General features: G+C 38.2%; 1 protein-coding gene across 6 annotated transcripts in view; it reads right to left on the minus strand.

Annotated features, from left to right (window-relative positions):
• LOC111866507 (adiponectin receptor protein) overlaps positions 1-19,972 on the minus strand; it is a 24,762-nt gene extending 4,790 nt beyond the window's left edge. The window contains exons 1-8 of one of the 6 annotated variants that reach the window (XM_023855507.2): positions 19,866-19,953; positions 16,586-16,680; positions 14,558-14,684; positions 13,460-13,604; positions 11,173-11,443; positions 8,087-8,267; positions 4,746-4,933; positions 2,789-2,982 (exon numbers count right to left, since the gene is read on the minus strand). In XM_023855507.2, coding sequence (XP_023711275.1) covers positions 2,789-2,982; positions 4,746-4,933; positions 8,087-8,267; positions 11,173-11,443; positions 13,460-13,604; positions 14,558-14,652 — 1,074 coding nt within the window. In that variant the 5' untranslated portion in view covers positions 14,653-14,684; positions 16,586-16,680; positions 19,866-19,953. Of the gene's footprint in view, positions 1-2,788; positions 2,983-4,745; positions 4,934-8,086; positions 8,268-11,172; positions 11,444-13,459; positions 13,605-14,557; positions 14,685-16,585; positions 16,681-16,987; positions 17,102-19,164; positions 19,330-19,366; positions 19,701-19,865 lie in introns of those variants that run through there. The other 5 variants (XM_023855509.2, XM_023855506.2, XM_023855505.2 and 2 more) reach the window with 5 other exon arrangements.
• Positions 19,973-21,661: the final 1,689 nt, after the last annotated feature.

Below are 21,661 nucleotides of genomic sequence, written 5' to 3' on the forward strand. Positions count from 1 at the left end.
AAAAATTTTAAAATTTGGACAAGAATTTAAAGGTTTAAAATTAGAACTAAAGATTTTATTATGGTGCTATTACAATAAACTCATAATTAACGTGTGTGAAGTAATCTACGGGTGGACAGCTATCAACGAAGTAGAAGTTGATAATGACAGGGAGAGTGTTTTAGATGTTAAATTTTGAACTGGGTGCAGTGTGACAGCGACGTGAGTGTTATACACCTGATGATGGCCGTCTGAGGCCGAAACATGTAGTGTAGGGAGCAAGATCAAAGACACAAAATATATTGTTTGCACTTAAGACGGAGTTTATATCATTTATGTTAAAATTATGCGACATGTTTCGGCTCACTTGGAGCCATCATCAGGTGATACATTATTTAAAGCTATAAAATACCCAAATGTAATTATGATTACTATTATTCCATACTGGATGTTTAGTTTGTGTGTGTGCGTTTTCCTGTTTTTTTGTACAGGTAGAGGCTTTACGACGAGCTGATCACCCACCCAAGGAGTCCTACTGAATGTGTAAGATCTAGAAAAACTGAAGTGAACGGAGAAGTTCATGCAGGTAGGCCTAGGCCCACTAGGCCTGTAGTGCAGGGGGGGAAAAAAACATTAATCCATATTACAATTGTTATGAAATTATTAATAAAATAATATGTAAAATAGTTTAATTTAAATTTACATGGTTATTTGCACAGGTCAACTCAGTTTTATATTTTGATTGTATTAAATAGTGTCAATCTTCATAAAATTGGTACATGTAATTATATGTACCTCCGGTCACGGTAGCCGAGTGGTCTAAGGCATGCACTGTCTTCGCTTGCTCGGAAGCCAGGATCGTGGGTTTGAATCCGACTCAGGGCATGGATGTTTGTGTGTGTTTTTCTGTGTTTGGTACAGGTAGAGGCCTTGCGACGAGCTGATCACTCGCCCAAGGAGTCCTATCCTATGTCTAAGATCTAGAAAAACCGAAGTGAACGGAGAAGTTCATGGAGGTAGGCCTAGGCCCACTGGGCCTGTAGTGTCAGGGGGGGAAAAAATTATATGTACCAATGAACTGAAATTTGTTTAAGTGAAATCTAGTTATGTCCATACAGGTGAACATTTGGCTGATGTATGCTACAGTATGCTGAATAATCTGAACTGCCACTGCTCTGCAACTTTGCTTTAGAAAGGTCCATGAACCAGAAGGGAGTGAATGAAATTGTGTTGGGGACATCAGTTTCTATTCTATGTTGAAGGTGGCAATATACTGAGTGAATACATAAACACGACAAAAGAAAAGAACGGCAGCTCTATTACGCATTAGTAACACGGATGGCCTGGAAGTCAATGCAGAGGTAAGTAATCACATGTTCATGTTTCATCATCAGAATGAAAAAAAAATCATAACATAAATACAGCTAATACATTTTTTTTAAATGCACTGAAGTCAAATATTTGGGAAATGCACTTTCACAGAGTGCAATAGAAAAAAGTTGTGGCTAGTTAGGAATAGCTTGTTAGGGCAAAGATGACAGAATATAACCCATCTTCAGCAAAATTTCTGAATATACAGTAAACTCCCCATTATCTGGCATATATGGGGGGAATTCGGTGTGCCAGTTAATGAACCTACCGGTTGCACGAGAAAAAAAATATCTCGTCACACTGTGCTCATATAAGAATGGTACAAATTAAATAGTGACCACTGTTCTTCATTATTACATTAAATGCAGATCAGAAATTTCATATAAATTTCTGACTTATAATAATAATAATAATAATAATAATAATAATAATAATAATAATAATGTGGTTAAATGATGAAAAAAACACAATTTTATAACTGCAGTGTTTTTAAGGAGCATTACCATATACTGTTTCACTTCCATGTCACCATAAGCTTTTGTTTGACCTTACAGTAACAGTCAACATAGTAAAATGTGAAAATCATCAACTGTACTTTCCATATCGACAACTTTAGAGCTGGGTAGCTAATTCAACATAGCGACCAGTCTACCAGCTGGAGAGCCTGAAAATTGGAGTTTGATTCCTAGCAGGGGCAAGAGATTATTCTCTTTGCCACCACATGCAGGCTGATTGCGGGGCCTGCACAGCCTCCTGTCCACTGGATATTTTGGGGCTCTTGCCAGGAGTGAAGTGACAGAGCATAAAACTGACCACTCATCTCCATTCAGCGACAAGGTTAAAAATGCATGGGGTATACCTCCACTCTCCTATGTTATCACTGCATGGTGCTTAATTAAGTAAAGGAACTTAACCTTTTACTAAGAAATCGTGATTCTGCCAAATTTTACACATGATAAGGGAAGTCTTTTTTCTATTTATAACACTTAACTTTAGTAAAAACAAATATTTTAAAAATAAAATAATTGAATGTACAATACAGTCAACTCCCTGTTAACAAGCATTTATGGAGAACGGAATGCACCAGATATACGAATCTACCAGATGCATGAGGGAAACTCTGACAATTTTTAAAATGATTTCGCTCTTTTCCACTCTTTAATATATTTCCATGTTCTCTTTCAAAGTCGCATTTTTACTGACGTTCTTGCACAGAAATCTTCTTAGGCAGTTGAATGATGGGTGAAAATTTTTGGATATACTGTAATCTGATCAAAATCCAACTAGTCTTTACTGTAACTGTGGATCACTACACAATGTAATGGCATCTGCATATGGGAGGTAGATATAGTGTATTAAATTCCACACTTCAAATTTTAGAACTGCAAGATATTACTAGTATGATCACGTCATATTTTATAATGACATGAGAACATACCCATATGTCACATTTCCCAGGAAAGAATCTCTCTGGTACCCTCAAAGCATAAAACATTGCTCCAAGGATGTATAGACAGCCCATTAGTATAAGCCAGCCAAGAGATGCTCGTGATATGGCATTAAACCACCCCTCAGAGATGGCATAATGAACAGCAGGCACCACTCCACTAAGTCCAAATACCATGAATACCCCTAGAACAGAATGGAAGACATTATGTTGTATTTTAGCGTCCTGTAGCACTGATTTTCATCCATGATATGTATGTAATGGCCGTCCTGTAGTGCACTCAATTTCATATGTCACTTCTTACTACATGTTTCGGCAACACAGTGCCATCTTCAGGTTCGTTATTTACGCTATTACATTGTTTGTCATCTTGTGTCTTTCATAAAATTATTTAGAAAGTACAATATTTGTCAACTATAATAAAATTTGTATATACTAAAACTTGTTAAGATTATTCATCTATATGTCTTAATTCAAACTCGTGAATAGTATGGTTCGTCCAACTGGGAGTTGTTTCTGTGTGTACTGTGTATGTGATGTGTCCTTCCTTTTTGGCTGTGAGCAACGCTCGCACTGGCAATTTAATAGTTCCTTTCAGTCTTGGAATGGCCTATATCAGCTCAAATTTTTCTCATACAGTTTGCTCAATTTGTAGCTCCTGCTAGTTTCTTGCATGGCTTGCTTTCTGACCCTGAAGTTGGAGGCAATATGTTCCTTCAAAACACCTGGGTCTCTCCAAATTACACAGAAAACCCCACTTTTCATAGTCACTGGCACAAGAACCTCAAATCCGAAGAATCAGTATCAGATTATAGAAATTTACAATCTTCCAAAAAATTTCCGTTATGAAGCATTTTTAGATCAGCATATAATAGAAGGTTGAAAAATTAATTTTAGCACATGGATCATTACCCCTTTTAGTGTCAGCCTTTTCAGAGAGATATGCAGAATCATTAGGAGGGAAACTATGCTTTCAATAAATGAGAATTAAAAATGTAATGTAATTTAGAATAAATATAAAACTTTCAGAACAGCTTTTAGTAATGAAACTAGGAATGTCATCTGTCATCTGGTTCAATGCACTCTGTTGAGCTATGACCAACTGCCATTTGACACCAGGGTAAGACACATGCAGATGACTACAATATAAAATTACTAGTATCAGAACTATTTTGAAATATGAACAGAAGCTGAAGATTTAAAAATGGTTGTAAAGTGATCTGCAAAGGCTTTAGCAATATACTGTAGGTCAGTACTGTTTCCTACTTCACGCTGAGTAACTGAATGGTCATTCCTTCTAAATACAGAGACACGTCCAAAAGTGCTTTGGCTGAGTCCACAAAATATCGTTCACGATTTTTATTCAAGACCGTCTTTCTTAAGAGTAGTTTCAACCAATTCTGATAGTAAGAAAAATAATGTATAGCTAATCAAATTTAGATTTCTTATGTTTTTAAAAACACTTATTTTTGTCTTAATGTAATATTACAAAGTTTTAGGAAACCGTTGCAGAAAGGAAGAAATTTTTGTTTTTCCATAAGAAACTGCTGGGTTCATAGGGCCTCTTAACATTACAGAAGCATGATTACAAACTGCGGCATTAATGACATTAATTAAAAACACAAGTGCACATGGCATTAGACAAGTATCATACAACAAGAAGTAAAATCCTTGTCTATAATTATGCTACAGAATCATGGTATTCCAGAGTTAATATAAAACCAAGAACAAGTGGTCAGGGTGACTTTCAGATGACACAACATAGAATAAATTCTTTACTCCTTAATATTAGAAAAAATGAAATCATGTAGTGAACTGTATGAAAATATAAAGCTTATAATAACAGTGGCAGTGACAACAGTGGTGGTGATAAAATGATGACAGACATTTAACATATTCTGGATCAGAAAATTAAATGAAAATACCGGGCAATATTAAGAGTCCTTACCTGCACGAAGAGGTCGATACCTAGGCTCACTGAACCTGTCCCATAGAGAGACAATGATTGCAGATACTCCAAGGCATATAACAACACTGAGGTAGATGAGCTTTGGCTGGAACTGGCAGTAAAAGCCATAATACAGCCACGGAACAAATGATCCCATGATGAGCATTGCAATGCCACAATAATCTAACCTGGAATAAAAATTGAAGAGTACTATCTTCTGGGATATAACGCCATGTAGTCCGCTGAAAGTCAACTGACATTTTGGAGGAACATATCACTGCCATCTTCGGGGTCAAATAGCTGAGCAAGTTACCAGCAAAGATACATGCAAAGCTTGCTTCCACGCTGGTATCTTGTTCACTTATTTGACCCTGAAGATGAATACAACATGTTTCTCTGAAACGTCAACTGACTTTCAGTGGGCTACATAGCGTTATATCCCATATATATATCTTCATATACACCGCTGTGAGAACCTCAAATCGTACATGGAATAAAAATTAATTTATTTAAAAAATTTAACCCTACAGATGCTATTTTTTGTCATGTCTGCTAGGGTTTTGCACAACACATCAACTAGGCCTAAACAGTCCTCTCCGATATGATCTGCGGAAAGGATTTCTCCACCCTCAGCCATTATCTCAATCTAATGAAAACTTAATGTGTGCTACAGGTTCCCCTATAAATTATGAAATTTCAAAATGATAAGGCATGAAATTTTGTATGTATATGTGAGCTCCAAGCAACAACAGTAAAAAACTACAAATAGGCATCATGTTCAAAATAAACTCTGGAGAAGAACAAAATCTCAAAATCTGGAAATGTTTATTATTACTTTTCAGCTCAAAGATTCTTATTACATCTACCTTTCAAAAATAAAACAAATCAAGTTTTTATATATATATATATATGGCCCTCCCCCTCCTTGGTGTCTCCACCTTATCGTGGTGAGGGGGTTTGGTATGCCAAGGACCCTGAGAGCTATACCAGCGGTAGCGTAGCTACTGATGTCGGAAGCGGCGTCATCAGCAGCGACTTGAAGCACAGAGCTCGAGATGGTTCAAGTTCGTATAGCAAGAGGCGTGACCAGAGTGGTTTGAACGGCTGTTGTACTGCGATGTGGAAAGCAAATGGAAAAACTACCACATTATCACTTTCCTGGATAGTCTCTTTCCAAAAACAGAAGATCGCATTAAGTGGAGACACTGTTTTGGAAGAGACTGTGGACCTGTCGCATGACAGATTACTGATGATGATGATGATGATGATATGGCCCTGGGGTCAAGTCAGCCTCTAACAGAAATGAATACCAGGAATTAATTAAATAATTTTCCTGGGGAGTAAAGCACAGTCAGCGCATAAGGCTGACAACCTTACTACCATCTTTGAGCCGACTGTCTAGATAATGTGGACCCCTCATCTCACAACCGTATGGGCCTTTACAACCTGCTACAGGGATATCTTTACTTTACTTTATATATATATGCATGGGCTGTGCTGAGGAGTTAAAAGGAAGACAACTGGGGCAACCAAAGTCAGTTCTGTATAGAAATGTGAAGAAAAGAGTCAGTTGATAATCAGGTGGTGAAGGGGAGACTAAGAGGCTGGTGTGAAATGGCCGCAAGTCGGTTGTAAGGAAGGCAGGCAGTTGGAAGGGAGCCACCATTCAGACAGGACTTGAGGCCAGAAGCATGCACTGTTAGAAACCATTACCAGACAACTACTAGTGAAGACAATACTATAATTAATTGAAATTATGAAATGTGTGTTAAATTGGTCAACAAATCCACCATCCAATCCAAAACCTCCATCGAATCCCTCATACATGTGACAATATTTAATGAAAGTCTACAAAAACTATGACAATTTTTTTAAGGTCTCAAATTTGGAATGTCACAAAAGTTGACTGTTTACTATTTACCAGAATTATTTTTGTGAAAAATGTAGTATGTGTAGAAATCTTTAATACTGTCATGTGACAGTGACGGTACATGATTCAGATTAATCTTACTTAAAAATATACACATTCTACAAGTATTCACTATTGTTTCACAATCTGTTATACCACTATTACTTGGTTTTATGGACTCTCCCTCTAAGTGTCCTGTCACTGTAAGGCCTGCCTATGGCATGCTGCCATATATATATTTGTTGTGGACCAATTATAAGAAGCCACTTCTGACTATTGTGCATATATTCAAAGTGGAAGTGTGTTTTAATAAAACTTCTTGTAGACACAGATACCTCTGTGAGTTCCATGAGTCCAACATTCTGCATTTTCAGCATCGTGTCATAACATGTAAAAATGAGCAGTGACAAATAATTAAATTTCTTGAACTCTAAAAGAGACCTCCAACTGAATTTAAGGAAAGTGCATGAAGAATCTGAATATTACAGCCTTCAAGGTCCCTGCAATTTTCTGCTCAGAACTCAGTTCAATTCCCTTCTTCTCAACCACATTTTAATGTGAAAATGAAATCTCCAAATACAGGTACTATACAACAATTTTTGTGAGACTAAATTAATTTTGAGCAATATTTACAGTTAAATTGGCATGCAAGCCCTAACATAAGAGCCAACCACTATGATGCAGAAAATATGTCAGGTTCTGTCTTCTGAGTTGTGACACTATCTAGTGTTGTAAGCTGATACCAGCTTTTTGGGGAACTACATCGTCTCCGTTTTCATGGCTGAAGAATTGTACAGTTAACTGGTTGGGATTATATAGATGGGGGCAATGAAAGGTGGTCACTCAAACCCATGAGAGGGAGCAAGTACAGTTTGGAAAAATAGGAATGGTGATAAGGAAGATGAGCCTTTATAGGGCCACAATAGTGTTTTCACATTTCTCCAAAACAATGGTATCCACTTAAAGAATATAAGGTATCACAACCCAGAATATCAAAATCTGAACAATCACTGTCATGAGAACTTCAATTTATACTGGTATCAATGCTCTGTTCTAGGATGCCATGAATTCAAGCCAAGCTGTAATTTTGGATTTCTAGATTTCTTGGTATAGGCCATGTAATGTAGATGTACCTACCCAACACTCTGCACTTAACCATTTTGTGGAAGCACCTTTCTCTAATTTCATATATAACTGTACCTTCTTCTTCTTCTTCTTCTTCTTTATATTCAGTCCAATGTATCCAACTACCCACTGGACTTCCTACTGGCCTTACAGACATGTCTTCAGTATAAAACAGGGGTAAATAACCACAGTAACCACAGAGAAATAAATGAACAGACACTATGTACTATTAAACAAAGCAGCTAGTTGGCAAACTTCTTTGTCACTGCCACAAACCTGCCCTATATCTATATCAGATGATACTTACTTGCTGAATAATTTACCGACACATTCCGAGTGACAATGTACTGTATGGAAGGCAAAGGACAGTCCTAGACAAAGAATAGCACCAGCAAAGAATGCTGCAAACACTAGTTTCTCTTGTAGCTGAATTTCAACACTTGGGCGTGTCAAGAAGTAGGTTGCTACCCCAATGAAAGCCACACAACCTGTAACATCAACATTAACTTTAGAGAAAACAGACATTTTGTTGTCTTGGCATGTTAAAAGCTAAGTAAGAAAAGTTTCTCCTACTACGTGGTGTGTTCAAAAAGTATCAAACCTTCTTTTTTCCTGCGTAAACCAATGAAGCACAGGAGGCTCCCTTCGGTGGAGATGTGGAGGGGACATTCATGTGCAGTCGTGAATTTTTTCCTGCCCGCAGAAAGCATCAGTCGCTGGAAGTTGGCCTATGAGTGAGGACGTGTAGTGAGCACTCGTTGGATTCCAGTAAGGTGTAAAATGATGGAACAACATGAGCAGCGATATTGCATCAAATTTTGCCAAAAGCTTGGCGATACCCAAGTGGAAACTATTTGCAAGATTCAACAGGCTTTTGGGGACGATGTCATGAGCAACTCACGGATAAAGGAGTGGTACAACCACTTCAAAGATGGCCACACATCGGTGGACAGCGAACCGCATTCAGGCAGACCCTCAACAAGCCGAAATGAGAACGTCATTGAGCAAGTGCAGACTTTGGTCATGGATGACTATCGTATCACAGTCCGAGAACTTGCGAATGAGATAGGGGTAAGAATTGGATCGGTACATTCAATTTTGACTGAGGATTTGGGTATGAGGAGAGTGTCCGCGAAATTCATACCGAAACTGCTAACAATGGAGCAGAAGCAACGCCATCTGGAAATCGCACAGGACATGCTGGACAATGCAAACAGTAACCCCAACTTTCTGAACACCGTGATCACAGGCGATGAGTCGTGGGTTTATGGGTACGGCCCAGGAACCAAGATGCAGTCATCATAGTGGAAACATCTGGCATCCCCGAGGCCATAAAAAGCACGGCAGGTCCACAGCAATGTCAAGGTAATGTAGGCTGCTTTCTTAGACTCCCGTGGGGTTGTGCATCATGAGTACGCACCACAAGGCCAAACTATCACAAAGGAATACTACCAGGAGGTCCTTCGTCGCCTTCGTGATGCTATGCAGCACAAATGACTGGATCTGTGGGCAGCAAAAACTTGGCAGCTCCATCATGATAAAGCACCTGCCCATTCTGTGCATCTGATTCAAACTTTCATCGTCAAACACAACATCCCTGTGATTTGTCAGGCTCCCTATTCCCCCGACATGGCTCCGTGTGACTTTTGGCTATTTCCCAAGCTGAAAATGCCACTGATAAGAACCCAATTTGAGTCAAGAGAAGACATCATGCAGAATGCGATGGCCCAGCTGATCACCATTCCAAAAGACGCGTTCCAGAAGTGTTTCCAACAATGGCGGAAGCGCTGGGAGAAGTGTGTGCATTACCAAGGGCACTACTTTGAAGGGGATTATGGTTTTGTACCTCCAAATCAATAAATGCCTTTCTGCCGACCAAAGGTTTGATACTTTTTGAACACACCACGTACATAAGACACGATACCATTTCTGAATTTTAAGCCCTAAGCACTTCATTGTACTCCTTGTACTTTCTGGCTAACATATTACAGATAAAGCTCTCACATTATTTCTAGAGGACAGAGCAGAAACTGGCATATGCTGTAGTTTGCCCCCCTACAGAACGGAATAGAGAGTAAATGCAATTATCACAGAGAAAAAATTCCAGCCTAGAAATTATTGGATCATGTCACGTTTGTCATAATAAATTTGAATACTACTTGGAAGGTACATGGTTCATTTCTTGGACACAGCACTTTGCAACCTGGAATGGGACCTTTAAGGTTTTACTGGTCACTCCAGGCTGATTGGACAGTGCCCTGAAACAGAACATAGCCTTCCATGGCCTTCCAAATTCACTATTCATAAACATATATAGTATAGACACACACACACACACACACACACAGAGTGTCCAGAGTGCAGGCTGACTGGACATTGATTTTTGCGTTGACAACTTCCTGCGAAAGTGCTGCATCGCTTGCTGAGAAAAATGCTGCCATGCAGCTGGAACTGCTAGCACACATTGTTTAATTCTTTCCCTAATTATTAATCAAATACAGTAATTAATACTGTACTCAACACCAAAGATGATGATCAAATGTCTGCCCTCTGCTGTGAGACATGTCTGAGTTCTTTTCAACAGATTTTGGGAAACTTGTTGCAATTAACATTGCTGAATGTTGTAAATTTCTTCATAAATATTCTGTTTTAGAGCCTCCAGGTCATGTGGACTGTTAGCATACACAACACTTTTGAGTCTTCCCCATAAATAAAATTTATAGGGGTCTAGATCCGGGGATCTAGGGGGCCACAAACCCTTGCTAATAATTCCATCCTCCCCATTTAGTTCACCAAACACACTGCTTAATTCTTGGATATCTTTCTTAGCTGTGTGGAGTAGCACTGTCTTACATAAAATAACTGAATCTTTCTTCTGCACATGCCAAATTAATGAAAAATGCATTCAGTATTTCAATAATGTATCAATGAACATCAAGAGTTCCTTCATAAAATATTGATCCAATTGGGGCAGGTTTTCTCAGAGTACTTCGGTTTCTCCTGCTAATCTTCGTTCCACCAAATTCTCCATCATCATAATCACCTGGGGCAGGCTACAATAGGCCAATCAGCAGCAGCTGTGCCCAGTGGACTCAGCTGGACTCCACCCCCCACTAAGCGGATTTAAAAATTTTAACCACAAATGAACTTCATCAACAATGACCAGAAGTGTCAAGAACAGAGAACAGGTGGGATATTCTACGGCACTGGAATAAAAAAATATAGTTCACAGGCTCACTAAGGTGTGTTGTAAAAGTGCTACAAACGAATTCCTCCAAAAATGCTTTACAAATGTTTTCTGTACTTTGCATCTTTACTTTCCGGATATCCTTCGTATTACCAAACTACCGCTGTTTAAACAAATTTTCTCAAGGGATAAAGTATTCTACATACCAAGAAGATGGGTCCATATATTTCCAGTCTCCGTGTGAATTCGGAAGATACTCTTAAAGCAAGCATAGAAACTTGGTAATGGAGGTCGATGTCCAGCGTGGAGGTAGTCATTATCCTGAAGCCAGCGAGGCAGGTTCCGGAAGTGGCAGACTTTCCATGATGCCTCCCACACTTTCCGTACAAATTCTTCAGCCTGCTCTGCAGCATTATGTGCTAATGCTCCCAGATCTATTTCATCTGATAGAACACCTGCTTTCAATACCTCTGTAATCTGTACAAAATTAAGTGTAATTCAAATGCATTTTCAAGTGATGAAATATGTAACAAGCAAAATGAGTGCCAATATCAAATATTTAATTGATTAATCTGCAGAAGCATTATTATTTTCAGTTGCTGGAATGAGAACTGGCAGGGGAAACTAAGTATCAAGAAAAAACCCACTCATGGGCCACATTGTCCACATCACAGCCCATATGATCGGACCTAGAAGCAATTTGGGTTGTCCCAGTGGAAAGCAGGCAACTGACAGCCAGCACCATGGCATGGCATGGCTGATATAGTATTTCATTCTGAAGGAAACAAATCATGACACACAAATACTGAAAGTAAAGTGATACTTTTTAAACACAGAGTAACGCGATCTGCTCACACTATTTTTTTCTGAGAAAAAGTGGTGAAAATCACAAATGTTTTGGCAGCAGTAATCTGCCCATATTGGTACCATTACAGCCATAATGTCTCGCCTTCACCAAGTGAGGAATGTTGAAGCAGCAGCAGCGATAAATGGGGAGGCTTCAGTTGTGTGACGGCACACCTCAGTACTGCATGCTCTTACTAGCAGTGTCTTGCATCATACAGTTTGCAGTTAAGTTCCACATTTTAGATGTGTCTGACCTCAATGGAAACCCAAATCAGAAGGATATGGACATGCATAGACGTCTCAGGGCATGAAAGATCCCACAGATGGGGACTGATGAAATGATACCGAGACATGTCTATAACAAACCTTTCATGGTCAGATTCCCTGAGAGAACTGAACAGAAATACATATTTCAACCCAACAGGAAGGTCATGCCATAGCTCAGGTGGTCACTACAGACTAGGTTCAATCCCAGGTCAGGTTATGTGGAATTTGTGTTGGGCAAAGTGGCACCAGGGCAGGTTCTCTCTGAGTATTTCAGTTTTTTCTGCCAATTTTCATTCTACCGACTATTCCACACTCATTATCATCTATCATCAGGTGTTGATACAATAGGCCAAATAGCAGCCAATGTACCAAGTGGACTCAGTCTCACCCCGCCCCAAGAAACTACCCAAAACTCTTCTAGAACTGCCAGCAATACCTTGCAAAACTGGCTGAAAATAAGATAGTTCAACTGATATGGATGCTGGGTCATAAGAATGGGAACTGAACATCTTTTTACAGGACCTGACCAAGCATGCAACATTTCAGAATGGAGTGGAAAGAAGGTTGTCAAGGACTGAACAAACAGGGCATAAAAAATATTGCAAGTTCTTAACAGGACTTAAACATGGAAAGGATTTCCTACAAGGACCATCTGCCAAAGGAAGTAGGGAAGTATTAAAAATAATTAGACACCACATACAGTGAGTTATACTTGTAAGTCTACTTACAGGCCATTGTCACTTGAAAGCATGCCTTTCAAACTAGGCTTAACCAATAATCACACCTGTGAAAGGTGTCTGGAAAAAAAAAATAATCAACCACACATGTCCTATGTGACTGTGAGGCTATAGCTTACTTAAGATTTTGCCACCTGCAACACTAATTTATGGAACCAGGTGACTGTTATTTTCAGTTTCCCGTAGATCGAATGATAAGTAAGGATCAGTGTTCACTCTATTTCTGCTTTATTAAGACTCAGAAATTTGACACAGAAGTACGCTTTATATACATACAAACTTACAACCATAGTAACACATAATATAAAGATACTGTTGTTACACACAACAGTAAACATCGCTTAGGTAACAAGAAATAACCTAGTTCTTAAATTGTTTACTATGATGTTGCCAACTCTTAACATTATATTTCAGTATTTGAGAGTTGCCAACATAACAGTGACTACCAAGATGCCCCCTTAAGTAAGATACTACGCATTGTTCAAAGTGAAGGATTTCTGAGGGATTTTAAACAGAGGGCGCTGCACAATAGATTACCAATGGGCATGGTGTAAGGACCTGTCAGGTCCACTCCACATGTCAGCACAGCCAGACTCACAGTTACAGAACAGCAGGAGTGTCTATGCCTATCACACATTCTCACCTCACAGTCCAAAAGATGCTCATCTTCAGGAGTACTTGGTAAAGGACATCCAACACCATCGTCCTCCTCTGCTAGTACACTGGCATCATCATCCAGCAGTTCATTCACATCACGAAACACAGGGATATCTGATGAAAGTGACTCCCTGTTGATTTAAGCATATTTGTAATTACTCTTCAGGAGTACTTGGTAAAGGACATCCAAAAACCATCATCCTCCTCTGCTAGTACACTGGCATCATCATCCAGCAGTTAATTCACATAATGAAACAGGGATCTCTGATGAAAGTGACTCCCTGTTGGTTTAAGCACATCTGTAATTACACTACACTAAATTCCATGGCATTTATAAACAGAATTACTGCTATCAAATGTTAATTTTAAGTATACTTCCCACTTTATAACTAAAATGGAACCAGCATGAAACGCTTACTTCACATTGTACAAACATTCTTATACATGACTTTGTACAAGTCAGACTGGACAAGAATGGCTTGAACTGGCACATGACTATGCATTTTTCTATGGAAGTGGAAATCAGAATTGTCAATTAAGGGCATGGTTTTTCTGTACACAAGGGAATCATCAGGACTTAAAAGAATGGAAAGACTCCTAGGCAATGCAATCTGAAAGGCTGTAGCAGACAGAAAGGTATGGGGGGGGGGTTTGATACTGACACCTTCAAACCTGCATATTTCAGCTCAGACAGTATATCGTGAAAGAAAATTTTGGCCATCTCGGATATTTGGGTCAGGCAATACGTCAACACATCATTACAGAAAGTTATTTGACTGCCAAAATTACTTGTACAATGTGGGAGCCAAAGGGATAGAACAAAAAATAAGAATGAGTGCGGAACGGACCATGAATTATCGTTTATGCTTATTTAAAACAGTCTCAGAAACATAAAGATTTTATAGCATCATACTGGTTCATGGTTATGTCCATGTCATTAAATGAAATAACACCCTTAAAGAGATAAAGAAATTAAATAATGACATCTCACTTAATCTAAATACAATACTGTATGTTGCCTATTCTCTTAACTGACATTATAAACTGGAGCTCTACTTCAAAAGTAAAACAATAAGATATTTACCTCTCTGGATCCCATATTGGACGTCGACGGAGACCTTCACCTAAACCCAGTGCTGCATCCTCTAAGGTCTCAATGGCATCCTCATAGTCACTCATTGTAAAAGATGAATTTTATGTCTTGTGAGAATCTATGACAAAGTTACAGTAATGAATGTCACTGTATGCGTGTATAATGATATCAATTACTGTTAATAACACATCAGAAAGCAGATTGAATTAAACAATAGTTGCCTGATAACCATAAAGATACCTTATCATATTGAGCTTTCTGTAAGTAAATTAATTAGATCTTATGTTTGATCTTTGACATTTATACATAGGTACCAAATCCACAAGATAAATATATATCTTACTGGCCAGCTCTTTGAAAATCTGTGGCCTAAGCTGGATATTATATGTACAGGTGAACCTCTACTTACAAACTTTCAAGAAACAAGCAATTCATATCTACAAACATTGCATGGACTGGTAAAGTGTGAGTCCAAATTCATTTAATGAACTCAGGATCCCTCACTAAAGAACATCTTAACAAAATAACATTAACAAATTTAATGATATATCTTTTTAAAAAAATAAATTCAACTTAAAAACATATTTCAAAGAACACATTACATTTGTAACCTGGGGTTCACCTGTATCTGTAAACATGATATTGACAAATTCATTTAACAAGATGATATTCACGGAGTTTGTAATGGTTCATCTGTGGGATATATAGAATGGTACATTACAAGCAGACCACTAAATGAGATGTGAGGATGATTATAAATGAAAATGTGGGAGTGATGTGGAGGTACTATCCCACTATCTGCCCAGGATTACTGAAAGCTACAAAACAACTGAAGAAAGGACCGCTGATGCATGTATAACACAAAATACTTTATTCACTTGTTATACACTTGCATAATAAGTCTCTGACAAATTTTAGGTACTATAAATCTATACTATGAGGGTTGGAACTTTAATAGTGGCAACTATTTATTTACAACTGATACAAAATAGATGCATGTTTCGAAGTTTTACTGTCCTTCTATGTAGTCACCAGCATTGTGTACAACCCGTTGCCAGCAATATGGAAGTCATAGGATACCTTTAGCAGCACCTGTTGTGTTGACAGTTCGAATGGAGCGGTCTACTGCCTGAAGAATTTCTGGAACAGTTCTGAAGCGAATGCCACGAAGTGGTTCCTTCATCTTAGGAATCAAGTCGAAGTCACAAGGGCTTAAGTCCGGGGAGTATGATGGATGGTACAGCACTTCCCAGCCCCATCAATCGAACAAACCAGCCACAGCTTGCCACACTTCTTCTTCACTGACACTAGGACGACCTGGCCAACGCATGTCTGCCACATTTTGGCATTCCTCGTTGAAGGCTTTTACCCACCTTGCCACTGTTCTGTAAGGCAATGCAGATTCCTCGCAAGCCTCTTTAAGACCTTGATGACACTGTTGTGCTGTATGGCCTCTGGCACATTCAATCTTTATCCAACTCCGTTGTTCCTGTTTCGAAAACATCGTGACAATACATTAGACCGCCAGCTAACATGATGCTCTGTTCTTCTTGTCACTGCACATGCACGTGATGTGGGAAGGGAGAGTCCATTTGCTCTCAGGTAAGGTAGGTAACTAACGTGTGGTATAAGCGACATTATTTTGTTCCGTTGCATGGCATCTCTACGGCAGTGTTACCACTATTAAAGTTCCAACCCTCGTATGTACTATGATTTATGCATACAAATAAAATATTAAACTGTAAAATTACTGAGCTATAATTTTTGACAGTCTCCTATACAAAGGAAAACTGAAAGAAAATAATCATACACTCTTTCCAGAACTTGCCCCCAGTATGAAAAAATGTATTAATTTTAGGAAGAACTGTTTACTTTCTCCTTGCATAATTTCTTTCACTTTAATTTGCTACAGTTACTCCATATATTAAAGCTTCCTTTACACCTTCTAATGTGTAATTTTAGCCTATTTTCCTTACTTTGAAAAAAGAAAAGAAAAGAGGGTTAGGCTTATTAAATCACCTTGCTTTGTGTCTGACTGTGCCCCCTAACTGGTGGTACACCTGTAGCCTAATCGAGACAAGCAGCCTTAAGGAGGGAGCAATGTGACATGACACCTGAAAGCCAGAATAGCAGAACCTGGAGATGATCAGTGCTAGAGAATGGCTTGGTAAACATGTTCAAATGTCAAATATGTGTGTATACACACACATACATTATTTACAGTGAAAGGAAAGTAGGAAATAAGTTCATCCCATAACTTATCTAATGGACTCTTTAACACCAGCATGAGTGAAAATATGGCCAAGATGTTTTATGCCTACAATGAAATAATAATATACTCTTTACACTTTGGATGTTACAATTTTTGGGATGTTTTTATGTACTCTCTTGTTAGTATTATTTCCACTATCTCAATCTTACCAAACATAAGCTCCAGCTTTCCAGGTCATCAGCCCATGAAACATACAAAATACTGCAAACTACATCTGAGGATGATTGGAAAATAGTGAACTGGTGAAATCCTTCTAAAGCTTGCTATAATTCAAAGCAAAAAATGAAAAGTTCACTGACTTAGGATGACAATGGAATTTGGCAACTTCAACAGCACAGATCACCAAGTAAGGTAGCACAGACATAAAGTTTCCAACTTGAATTCATAAAGTACTTGGCTCAAATTTTTCATGGTTTCATCAGTCCTTTCAGGCAAATTCTGGGATATCTCAAATTAGCCAATGATTGCTTCCTTCCACATCCTTTTCAATTCATTATTCAGTAATCATACCACTGAACGCTATATATTCTGAGATACTGAGCATGTAATTAAACATAAGAAAAAAAACACAGCAAGTATCGTGATTTGAAAATTAGATTCTCAGAGATGTTTTTCTTGTGAGTAAACTCTTCTGCTTCAGGATCATACCATTTTGACCCCTGCAGAAAACTCTTGGCAGACATTGGATAGGAGTCTTATGTAATTCCAAAACATGAATAACAACTAATGCCATGACTAGGTGCTAGCACTCTAGCACTCCTGCTTCATACCTGTGAAGTCTCAGGTTCAAATCTCATCCCAGAGACTGGCTATCCTAACTGAGGTTATATAGTCTGACATATTGATATTGTTAAATAAACAATAAATAAATAAAGTGATATTCCTTATAAAATTTCACACCACATGAATCTCCAAGTTTTTGCATTACATACTTTAAATGTGAGATATGATAATGACCTATAAATATCTAAAAAAAAAAGTTCCCATTCACCATAAACATGGCATAGCATTCAGGGGTCACGAACTACCAATGTGTTACATTCAGGTATGTTACTTTAGACAGATCTTTAGGAAAAGGTTGAATGTACACAAACTCCTTTACATAAAAGGTGAAGTAAAGGTAAAGTTGCTCCTATAATTCATTAACCATTTTGCCTTGGGATGTGTGGTGAAGTGAAGGTATAAACCATGCACTCTTAATCTCAACACTAACTGAAGGCGGCAGTTAGTTTCACATCCAGATTGCTTTAACCCTATACCCTTATAGTTTGAGCCACTGGCCCTTACTGGAGTGAATGGGTGGGCCCCAGAACTAGTCTGGATGTGGGGGCAAAGAGTAAGAGGAAAACCCATCCCTGTCAAGAATAGAATTCCAGCTGTCCAGTCCATACCCAGAGTTTTCTTTGGCCCAGCCTTTCACATAATTCAATAAAAGAAGGAATAAGCAACTTATTGTGATCTTTACTGAGGACACCAAAAAAGGCTGACATGATCAGTCTAATGAGTCATGTGATATTTTCATCTCAAAGTTGGTTCCAATGTGCTGAGTTCTTTAACTTAATCAATATGAAATACTGTTTCCCAATGTTACGAATTTAAAACCAGCCAATGGACCTTAACCCAAACTAGGCAAATGCAATTTGCATTCACACACATATACACAAAACATGCAAGAAAAGAATAAATTATAGGGATGGTCATATATGTCCATTAGCAAACATGTATCTTGTTTAATTCTATTAATGACAGTAAAAGAGAACCAGTCACAAAGGCAGAAATAATTTATGACTGTATTATTGGCTTATATCCAAAATCAGAAATATATATATATTTTGTAGTGTACCATATCATGAACAGACCACTTACATTTTCATGTGTTTGTGAATATTAATAGGCTATATTAAAAAAACTAAAACAAGCAACAACTAGCTTTACATTGATTAAAAAAATGTAGCATAAAGCAAAATATATCCAAGACCTGTCAATTGGCTCTTTCCTCTGCTTGATGCTGATATTTCTAAATCAGGCATTACTAGAACAGAGTGGATGAAGCTAAAGCACCATTTAATTAACAGTGTTCAAACAGATCAGATAATACAGTGCAAAATAATATGATGATTAATGTAGAGTGAACTGGAAAGCTTGTGGAAGGAAGAAATCATGCCCAATCTCAGTTACTACTATGCTTGGAGAAGACTACGGAAAGCCATAAAATATCACAATATCTCATCTTCAACCACATCATTGAACTATGGACCTCTAAAATATAAAGCACAACTAATGCCCACTCAACAAAAAGGTCTGATGAAATGAAGGCACAACATACCAGCAATATTTTATCTTCTTTGGCAAGATTTTTAAATACCAGACACATCTTAAAACTACAGCTGGGTAAATGTGGTTGAGTGGATATCAATGTCTTTCAAATAACGGAAAGGACTTAACATACAGTGGGAACAAAAAAATAACCTGCTATCTTACGTTATACTGCACTAAAATTGGTTTCAATCGATTTCAATGTAGCATACCCAAATTCACTCAACTCTGTCCACACGGAATTTGCTCAGGAAGGCTACTTTGTAACTTCTGGCACCTTACAAAATATTAAGCGAATTACAGAAACTCAACTTCGCCAATTTTCACTATCGTAAACTGAAAGAATCCATATTAATTGAAACTGTACTTTGACCTTTATACAATCATTATGCAACCATATGCAAATACCCTTTCCCTATGACCAAACTACTACCGAAATAATACAAGCATATTCCGATATTACACAGAGCCCTTATTTATACGAGAACAAATCATTCCTACAGACAATGTAAAAATAACGAGGTGCTACGTTTTCAAATTGCCTAATATGTAGCGTCACATCGACCTTTATTCAGAATCGAAAAATACGATAACGAAAAATTGCATACAAAAATATAAATAATGATGTCTGAAACAAAAATGATCATCCTGACAGATTTAATAATAATTAATTACAGCAAAATTATCATGATTTTATAAGCTGGAATATACCTCAACTACATTTCAACGGTTTCAACTGATTTCCTACTTGTTTCACGTTCCATACGGAAACATTACAGATCGTTACAGATCGATTGTCATCACGGAGATTGTAACCGATTGTCACCTCACAGGCAGAAAAATACTTCCTGCCACGGTTGCGCCATCCACTATACAGAATCATATATTTAATTGCCTACCATGTTTAGTAGTTATCTTCAGCGTAAAGCGTCAACGATTTAGTTCGACGACTACTGTGCTTGCTACCGTTGCCACACACGTCACATCACACATGATAAGCAGTTGACGTTTGTGACACGAGGGCCATTCGACTCCCAACGTTTGTGATAGGATCCATGTACTGCAAACTGCTTCAAAACATTTCTAAAATCATTGTTTCGTTTTGTCAGATTTCTGTTTAACAAAGCTTTTGTGACATACATTTGCGCCACATCAATTTTTCCTCCCTCGTCTTTGTATTAGTAATTTGTCCACTTCAATGTGTGCGCTAGCAGAGCCTCAGCAGCTATAGCAGGACTCATGTAGTGAAACGTTCTACTGAGAGGGAGTGTGCAAGTCACGAAGATGTGAATCGGAAAAGTTTGATTCTGTTTCCTGCAGTGGCTCGTACTGTATATCTGAGCGGTCCTTAATAAGCACAATAGAACTTTATCATTAGTATTTTATATTGATACCCAGATATTAGTGGCACCAAATTTTGTGTTCCTGACTATTGCCTACTCCCTATTGCACTTTCCTAACCTTCTGGAAGACCATCATTTACTCGTAGTTTCCCTTTGATGACTTGTGGACTCTTATCTTCTACCAGCTGAACTAAGCTGAAACCTACCTGCAAATCCTGAATTGATGTGACCATCAACATGTCGTTTGCGTAAGTATTGGTGTCACTCTGAACGACCTGCGAAGTATCGACAGCTGCAATGCCCACTAGTAGAGGACCTATTGCTTCATTTCAAAGTGCCTGCTTGTCTGCCTGATTTAATTTGACACGAACATTTTTGTTGACTGCATGTTCTAAACATTTCTCTTTCAGGCTGACTACAGACAGGGAACTTTGAACTCTCATTATCATGACTGTACACCACATCAAAGACCTTAGTACAGTATGTGATAATATAATGTTTGTCTTCGGCCATTCTCAGAGCATTCTTTCACTCAGAAAATTTGCAGTTGCATGCAGAGTGAATCTTGCTGGCTTGGAATCATATTGCTTGCCAAGAAACATAGTCACAATGGCCGCATGGGGACTTCTCATTAACAGCTTTCTGATAACATTGAACTGGGAACTTTCTAATGATATCCCTCGACATTTATTATTATAGCTCACATTTCCCCATTCTTTGCGCCAAAATTTCTCCATTTTGTTCAGGGAGACAAAAGAGGGATATTGATATACAATGGGTAGTGGTATGCACATCAATTTTGAGGCTCCAAGAAGTCATCCTATCCACAAGAAAACAACATCCAAGGGCTCATGGAGTCAGGACCAACTGAAAGCTGCCTTTGCTGCCGTTAGAAATTGGAGAAAAATACAGGAAAATTTTCAACAATTTCACATTCACAAAGCTACTCTAAGGCAACGGTTCAAACTTAATCTGACAGGTGGTCTGAAAACAGGAAGATCTTTTACAGAAGAACAGGAACGAAAGCTGTGTTCACACACATGTTGCAACTTTCAGGCATGTTTTCTGGGGAGTTTTTATTGAGCTACAGAGAATTGGAAGAGAGTTTGCAGAACAAAAATATGCAAATCATAAATTTAAGCACAAAATCGAATTAGTTGGAAA

Source organism: Cryptotermes secundus, unplaced genomic scaffold (assembly GCF_002891405.2).
Source record: "Cryptotermes secundus unplaced genomic scaffold, Csec_1.0 scaffold401, whole genome shotgun sequence".
NCBI classification, from domain to species: Eukaryota; Metazoa; Arthropoda; class Insecta; order Blattodea; family Kalotermitidae; genus Cryptotermes; species Cryptotermes secundus.